Source organism: Alligator mississippiensis, chromosome 3 (genome assembly GCF_030867095.1).
Source record: "Alligator mississippiensis isolate rAllMis1 chromosome 3, rAllMis1, whole genome shotgun sequence".
In the NCBI taxonomy this organism is placed as follows: Eukaryota; Metazoa; Chordata; order Crocodylia; family Alligatoridae; genus Alligator; species Alligator mississippiensis.
Window position 1 is genome coordinate 153,442,190 of NC_081826.1, and position 8,914 is coordinate 153,451,103.

The 8,914-nt window shown below is 45.5% G+C and overlaps 1 protein-coding gene across 4 annotated transcripts in view; it reads left to right on the forward strand.

Annotated features, from left to right (window-relative positions):
• IDUA (alpha-L-iduronidase) overlaps nucleotides 1–5,436 on the forward strand; it is a 90,873-nt gene extending 85,437 nt beyond the window's left edge. For all 4 annotated transcript variants that reach the window (XM_006259258.4, XM_019490710.2, XM_019490711.2 and 1 more), the window contains one exon: nucleotides 1,133–5,436. In XM_006259258.4, the coding sequence (XP_006259320.1) occupies nucleotides 1,133–1,233 (101 nt within the window). In that variant the 3' untranslated portion in view covers nucleotides 1,234–5,436. The remainder of the gene's footprint in view (nucleotides 1–1,132) is intronic.
• The last annotated feature ends 3,478 nt before the right edge of the window (nucleotides 5,437–8,914 follow it).

Below are 8,914 nucleotides of genomic sequence, written 5' to 3' on the forward strand. Positions count from 1 at the left end.
GGTATAGGACATGTATCTTAATACATTAAGCTATGCATTTTGCTAAGAATAAAATACATCTAACCAGCAGGACAGAATACTTCTTGAGTTATTGCCAAGTATAGGCAGTTACATTTCCTACTTTATTTTAAGAAAACCCATAACCATTTCATTTGTGAGGTATAAATTCTTTGCTAATGAATGAAGTTCAAAAGTGACCTAAACAAGGGCAGGTCTACAATCCAGTGCAGTTCAGGAGTTACAGAATAGCACACCTGCATCTCAAGTATCTCTGGCATGAGGCTGCTACTTCAAGAAACATATAAATTCTGTTGGATCTTAAAACCAACCTGTAAACTTTGCAAGCATACAGGGGCATTGTACCACTCCTTCAGATTTACCTGCTCTGAATGCTCAGTATCTCTTAGTCAGTACACCACTAAATCAAATCTGATATAGTCAAATTGAAGTATAAGCAATAGTAAAGGAAACCATGGTGGTTTTGGCTAAATCAGTTGCTGTTATAGACACAGCTTTTATATTAACACTATAGCCATACTTCAGTGTCCAGAAAAGAACAAGGCATATGCTGGATACGCAACAAGTACCAGTGAATAAGTCAACACTTAATTTCCTCCAGATTCTCTTTTGTAGGTGGCTGCCGGGTACAAATGTGATACCTAAGAGATAAAAATTCTTACTAGAACCCAGCTATAGATCTACTGTTTTCCACAAATGTATGCTTTACAGCAAGGGTGTCAAATGTACAGCCTTAGAGCCAGATCTGGCCCACAGAGCCCTATCATCTGGCCCCCATTGTTGCCTGTGGGTCTCAGGGTTGACCCATAGGCAACATGTTGGGCACTCCGGTCGGCCCCGGCACACACCCCAGAGCAGCAGAACAGCAGCTGCATGCAGCATAGCCCCAGGCAGCTGGAACACATCCACACTACGCACAGCAACCACACCAGCCCCTCCAGGACAGACATGCAGAGCCATTCTGTGGGTCCAATCCTCCCTGTGGACTGGCCTTGCACTGCTCATCCAGTCCACAGGGCCAGGTGAGTTTGAAACCCCTGCTTTACAGGGACAGTGGCTTTTCTAGCATATGGCTGTCTTTTGCAGTAATCATGTTTGGTCTCCTCATTTGTAGGAAGCATAGTTTCAGGCTTTTACCGAGTGCGTGCTGTTGACTACTGGGGCAAGCCAGGCCTTTTCTCCATTCCTGTGAAGTACACTGAAGCTCCTGAATGAAAAAGAAGAGAAAGCTATGAGTCTGTCTGCAGCATGTGGTAGAGCAGCATAGGTTGCTGCCAACTACAACCTCCCCAAAACAAAACTTCACCTTAATTTATGTGGGAAGACAGCAGTGACATGATGAAGCATGTTGGAAGGCAGTATTGTCAGCTACTGTCGCTGATGCAGCTTGAAGACAACATTATCCCACACAGCAAGAACACCAACAATTTGACTCCTGCTGTTTTTGTAAAAGACAAGCACCGGACCAGGATTTGCTTTGTTAATTGGTGGGCAGGAAGAAATAATTGACCTTGCCTCTTGCTGTATTCCAATAGTGGAACTCACCTGACAGCAGCAGATTTGGGGTTATAAAACCAGAGCAGCACAGTGAGAATAGGGCCATGGTTCCAATGTACAGACTGACTGAATAGGCAGAGGCCAACAGCAAAGTCACAAACTGGGCCTATCGGAACATTCTCAGGCAGACCCCAATGGGGAGTTCAGGGGGTGACTGAATTTCCTCCCCTGCTAGCTAGGAATATGAGTAAAGGCAAAGCTCTGTCAGAGCTCTGTCTTCCAACACAAGAACAAAGCAACCTTTTCTGTCCTCCTTGGGCTGCTGTCCCAAACCCTGTAAGCTGTGGGTGTTACTTGGCAGTGCCCTTTCCTAAAGGATTCTAGGAATTCAATGCAATTTGTTGGCTCATTTTCTCAGAAAGTGCAGAGTCCTTCAGCCCTGTGTGTAAGAGCTTCTTGTCAGTCATTTGCCCATTGCTGGGCCTTACCTACATGCACAGAGCCCTGCCTCCAACAAGATTGAGAGAGGAAAGCATCCCCTTTTCTAGCATGCATGGGTTTGTGCCTGTATGCTTTTTTGCTCTCTCTTTTCCTTCAGAGGTTTTAAATCACCATCCCTTCACCTCTCCCAACCAGGACTTCCCAAACTTTAGGCTTTCTTAGTCACAGCAATGAGGGCAGACAAAGACAACCTGCTTCCCTGTTCCCTGCAGCCTTGCGTACTCCTAAATCACATGCCCAAGCTGCAGACTACAATTCCCAGTGTGCAGAGCCTTAAATGAGCCAAAGCCTGTGACAGATAGAGTTGGTTATGTATTTCTTCCATAATCAGCTAAGTGCTAAAAGGCCCAGATAAAGTAGGCCCTAGAATTGTACATGGGAGAGGGCCAGCCTTGGGCACACTTTTTAGGGAACTTAGCTAAGAATGCTTCAGTAGCTTATCTTTTACAAAACTTTTTAAAAAGAGGGTTATAATGTTACACAAAAAGATAAAGCCAGTATTGTGTCTAGATTGCCTTCACATGTTTATGATTGTTTTGTAAGTCAAAATGCCTTAAAGTTACATCGGTGTAGGTTGTAGCTGTGCTGGTCTAAGGACATACACAGACAAGGTTCTTTGGGTTAATCTGATATCTTTTATTAAGTTGGCCTAATAAAAGATACCAGATTCACCCAAAGAACCTTGTCTGCTTAAAGTTACATATGTGTTTGAGGCAACTGGATTACTGTTTTGTCTCTTTAAAGTGCTCCCAGGAGGAAGTAGACACTACAGGAAAACACTGCAGTAAAATATTAGGGTATTCTGTAATAGGGAAATAACTGTCACAAACATGTCTCATAACATTCCCGCCACTGATATAAAGTACATCATCAGCTTAACACAAAGCATGCTTAGTTGTGTGTATGGGTGGATCCAGGATTTCGGAAAGTTGTCAGAAAGGGGATATAGGAGCAGTGACGTGCACTACAGGGTTAGTTTCACCCCAGCTCCCAGCATCCAGCCTTGTTGCAGACAGGCTGAGCTGCAGAAGCAGCAGGGACTTTTCTAAAGTCCTTCAAGCAGGTAAGAAGGCTCCCCTTCCTTCCCTTCCATGATTAGCTGCATGTTCTCTTGCCTTCCCTTGCATTCCCTCCTTCCCCTACCCACTGATGCCACTGGTGCTGTCTCCAGCTGAGCCAGGGACAAGGGGCTTCAGTCGCTTCTGCCCCACTGGAACCAGGCTATACATGAAACCAATGTTGGTTGGAGACAGTAGCAGTAGTGGGCAAGTTCCTTTCCCCCACACTTGCTCCTGGGCTGGCAAGGAGCAACCAGGAGGACTGGGCAGCAAGGAGAAAGTCCAGCTGCTGCTCCCTCTGTCCCTGAGTGAGCCTGGCTCCTCCCAGAACCGAGTTGGATTGTCCAGAGCGGCTTTGAAGCTGCCTTCTGCCCCTCCCTCACCTTTGCCCCTGGGGCAGCTGGAGACAACAGCAGCAGTGGGCAGGGAAGGAAAGGGGCAGGTGTCATTCTTAATTTCTTCTGGGACTTAAAAAAAAATTCCCCGACTGCTTCTCCTGTGATGTGGTCAACTGAAAGTTGGGTGTATCTGTGCTAGTTGTTCCCTGCCTCCCACCCTGGTTGCGTGGCAACATAAAGTCAGCTGTAAAACAAGATTTAGCCTTGTGGATTCAGATGTGATTTTCCTGCACCCCATCTATATATAAGTAGCCTGAGTAGATGATTGAGATGATATAGGCTAAATTTTGAATACTTCAGTAGTGCATTTATTCCCTTTTACAGTCCTGAAGAACCTACTCCTGACTTTTTCTTTAAAAAAAAATTTCAGAAGACCAGGCAAACCAGACTTATTTAATTTGTTGATTTTAACAGTTAAGAACATAATCAAATAGCAGCAGTATAGGTATACTACATTATCCATTGTCTGGTCTGATTTTGGTGCTGATATTTCACAGAATGAGCTCAGTATGCCTGCCTAATATTCCAATGTTTATAGGCCACTTGTGTACCAGAAATTGACTAATACAGTATTTCATACATCATAATTTTCCATACATTATCAATAGCACATAAATTAGTTCCTGCCAGTTCCTGATCCAGTTTTGAACAAAACACTCCAGAAACTCAGAGGACTTAAAGGTGTTGTGTCCCAAAACAGTTCCTAGTAAGGAAGAGATGTTTATTGGACACTAATAGAATTATCCAAGGAGTTTAGTATTTTGGTGCCAACTTAGCATAATAAAAGTATAACGGGACTTTGGTTTACAGCTTTGGTAAGGATACTGCAATATATCAGATTGCAAGTTGGCTTGAAGCCCCTATTATACATTGAAGACGATGCCATTTAGCCAATTATATACTTCTAGTAAGACTAGGCAGTTAATATAATTTAATCAAGTGGGTGTTTTAGTTAACTCAGTTTATTTGTGCCACTCATTTTAATTGTTAGGAGTGCTGGGCATCAGCAGACCTACACAGGCCTGCTGATGTTTAGTACCTGCAAAAGATCAAACACCAAGCATTGTAGTCCAATGGGCACCAACCTTTTTGACAAGCATGCCAGAATTTAAGCCTTACACCCTTCCAGAGTGCCACTCCAATCCCCTTCTCCTGCCTGATCTGCTACTCTGTTTTCTGCCCCTTCCCTGTGCTCCCTGTCAGAGCTGCTGCTCTGTTTTCTGCTCCCTCCCCAATCTGCTGTGTGCCACACAAAAAGACTGCCTGTGCTACTTGTGGCACCCATGTTCTAGTATATCTACTGATGGAGAGAGATATAGATGAAAGTAGGAGTTGGAGTATGGTGCAGATATGCAGCATGTTTACCTTGGGAGAACTTGTCTTGGATATTACTCCTGAATAAAATTACATTGGTGTCTGCAACAGACACATGACCGAGTCTCTGGAGGTACGTACCTGCAGTAGCTGCTACTACAGTACCTTGACACTGGATGAGAGGCAGCCTACAATAGCCTGTTTGCACAAAGCAAAAGGATACCCCTGGACAAAATTGACTAGAATGATGGACCCATAATCTGTACACAGGTGTATGGATACTTGTTTTCTGAAGGATAATTTTACCCCAGAGTTGAGCAATCAATGTAAAGCTGCACATGGACACATTGTGTATCTGCTCTACTTTTGTCCTAGAGATAAAGTCAAAATAACTCTCGAGTAAGTAAGTGTGTTATTATCTACATCCAAAGTTTAACTTGTTACACAGACATTATTTTGCTGCACTTTTACTTTTTCTAATGCCATATACCATACCAGTTCTGTATCTGATTGTATGTGTGTTATAACTAATGCAAAAAAGTCTCATGGAGGATAATTTTTATATTGTATAAACCTGCAAAATACATTGCACCTATCACTATAGCTTATAAAATACCTTGAATTTACAATAAAACTGGTTCTCAGCCTTTCATATGACTGTTATTCTTTCATCCAATCATAAGGGAACAGATATTGGCAATAATTCCCACTTCAAACTCTCAAGTTCACAATATAATATAAATCATGTGAAAAGGCTGCAAACAGGTTTATGGTTCTTATACTAGATTCCAATGTTACCTCAAAGTAAGCATTAAGGATCTGCCTCCTACTATCCTATTTACCATCCTATTTCAGAAATAAAGCTGGACCTTAATTGTGCAGCCACATAGAATGGAGTTACACCCTGGACCATTGTTAAAACCTGCATTGAAATTGTAATTGTAAAGTGATAAAATCTGCTATATCGGGCGTTCTCCTGAATGAATGTGAGTATGAATGGCAAACCAAGTACCTCTGGCTGTTAATTGACAATAGCCTAGCCAGAGGAACTTACCGTTACAAAACCCTACTCTACAAGCCATTTTAAGCTAATCAAGCCAAGGAACTGATTCCTGAAACTAAACACCCACTCTATTGACTATTCCTGTAACCGATGACAGTGCAGCCATTAAGTCAATAAGTCAAGGGTGGACACCCGAAACTTCAGGTACCAGCAGGCAGAGACCCCTGGGACTAATAGCTGGCATGTAGTACTCAAAACCCATGTGGGGCAGCGACCTCCAGATTGGGCAGCCAAGATGATTCTGGAGTATCACACAAGTCTGCCAGAAAGGGATAAAAGGCAGTGGAGTGTGACCCTCAGTGGCGCCCTCTCATACAGGACATAGATTTTATAGATTTCATAGACATTAGGGCTGGAAGGGACCTCAGAAGATCGAGTCCAGCCCCCTACCCCAGGGGCAGGAAGTCAGCAGGGATCATAGGATCCCAGCATGATAAACATCCAATTGTCTCTTGAAGGCATTCAAAGTAGGTTCTTGAACCACCTACGGCGGCAGTCTGTTCCAAACCTTGGGGGCTCGGACAGTAAAGAAGTTCTTCCTTATGTCCAGCCTGAAACGGTCATGGAGAAGTTTGTGACTGTTCGACCTTGCCATCCCTTGGGGCGCTCTGGTGAACAGATGTTCCCCCAGATCCTGGTGAACACCCGTGATAAACTTATAGGTGACCACCAGATCACACCTGAACCTGCGCTTTTCCAGGCTGAAGAGTCCCATGGCTCTCGGCCTCTCATAAGGGCTGTTTTCCTGACTCTTGATCATGCGTGTGGCTATCCTCTGCACTCTCCCAAGCTTGTGGAGCCCAGAACTGGATGCAGTACTCCAGCTGTGGCCTCACCAGGGCCGAGTGCAATGAGAGAAGGACATCCTGGGATTTACTTGAGAAGCATCTATGGATGCAAGCCAGCGTTTTGGTCGCTTTACTAGCTGCAGCATCACATTGAAGGCTCATGTTCATCTTGTGGTCAATCATGACCCCCAAGTCCCTTTTGTCTGTAGTGCTAGCCAGCGTAGCACTGCTGAGCCTATAAGCATGCTGCAGGTTTTTCCTCCCAAGGTGGAGAACCTTGCATTTTTTGGTGTTAAACACCATCAGGTTCTCGTCTGCCCATTTCCTGAGCCTGTCAAGGTCAGCCTGGATCACCCTGCTGTCCTCAGGTGCGGATGCTTTACCCCAGAGTTTGGTGTCGTTGGCGAAATTGGCCAGTCCGCTTCTGATATCAATGTTCACATCATTAATGAAGATGATGAGTAGTGTAGGCCCAAGGACAGAGCCTTGAAGGACCCCACTGGTCTCAGGGCACCACAATGATTGACTTACATCAACCACCGCCCTCTTGGTCCTACCATGGAGCCAATTCCCCAGCCAGTGGATCATGGTGAGGCCAAGGCCGCAGTTAGCCATTTTTGCTAAGAGGTGATCATGGGATACCAGATCGAAGGCTTTTTTTAAAGTCAAGATATATGACATCAATCTCTTCTCCCTTGTCCAGGTGATAGGTCACCTGGTCATAAAAGGAAATAAGATTGGTCAAGCAGGATCTACCCACAACAAACTCGTGCTGGCTATCCCTCAGGATGTTGCCATCAGCCAGTCTGTTAAGAATGGCCTCTTTAATAATCTTTTCTAAGACCTTCCCTGGGATAGAGGTCAGTCTGATGGGCCTGTAGTTTGCCGGATCCACTTTTCTCCATTTCTTGAAGATAGGCACCACATTGGCCTTCTTTCAATCTTTGGGCACTTCACCAGAGCGCCAGGAGTTTTTGAAGATCCGTGCCAGGGGCTGAGCTATGATGCTAGCCAGCTCCTTGAGTATCCTGGGGTGTAAATTGTCAAGGCCAGCTGACTTGAAGGTATCCAGCCTGTCACGGTGTTCCTTCGCGAGGTCAGCTTCAATGGAGGGTAAGGAATCTCCCTCACCCGGGTCTCCCTGGCCCACAGTGGGCAGGGGTGTCCCATGGGACTGGTGAAAAACTGACGCAAAGTACTCATTTAGCAGTTTTGCTTTTTCCTGGGCATCAGTTGTCAGCTGTCCCATCTGGTTTAGCAGGGGTCCAATGTTGCCCTTGCTTTTCCTCTGGGTCCCCACATATCTAAAAAAGGACTTTTTATTGTCCTTGATACTCGAAGCTAGTTGGAGTTCCGTCACAGCCTTGGCTTTCCTGGTTTGCTCCGTCCAGGTCCAGACCAGTGTAGAATATTCCTCCTTGGAGGTGGATCCAGTCCTCCATCCTTTGTAGGTCTTTCTTTTTAGACGCAGGAGGTCTGATAGTTCCCTGGATGCTGTGCCCTTTTGCTGCCTTTCCTCTGAGATGGAATAGACTTTGAGGAGCAACCACTTGTCCTGAACTCCCCTCCCCTTTGGGCTGAGGCCCTTTACAGCTTCACTGACAAGCCTCCTGAGCTTGCCAAAGTCAGCTTTCCTGAAATCAAGGACTTCTGTATTACTGACTGACTTGTCAGCTTTACAGTGGATGGTGAACGTTATCAGCTCATGGTCACTGTCACCCAGCTTCCCTTCGATAGGTCACTGATTAGGTCATTTCCTGTTGCCAGAACCAGGTCGAGCAGCGCTTTACCTCTCATCAGCCCGTAGACTTTTTGTGTCAGATAGAGCTCATCCACGCATGAGAGAAAGCTTTGAAACTTCTCGGATTTGGCCGAGCGCTCTTCCCACGAGATGTCTGGGCAGTTGAAGTCTCCCATGGCAACCATACACCAGGAGCGTGTGGCCTCAGCCAATTCCCTGGCAAACTCCTGGTCAAGCTCTTGATCCTGGGCAGGAGATCTGTAGTAGACTCCCACCATTGTGTCCCCTGTGCCATGTTCCCCACAGATTTTAACCCAGAGGGTCTCCAGTCCACCTGGGTGCCAATGTCGGCTTGCAGGGACACCTAGCTTTCCTTGACATAGAGAACTACACCTCCACCCTTTTTGTCCACTCGATACCTCCTGTACAGGTTATAGCCGTCTATACCTGTGGCCCAGTCATGGGTGGAGCTCCACCAGGTCTCCGTTATCCCTTTGACATTGTAATTATTTGTGTTAAGCAGGAGGACAAGTTCC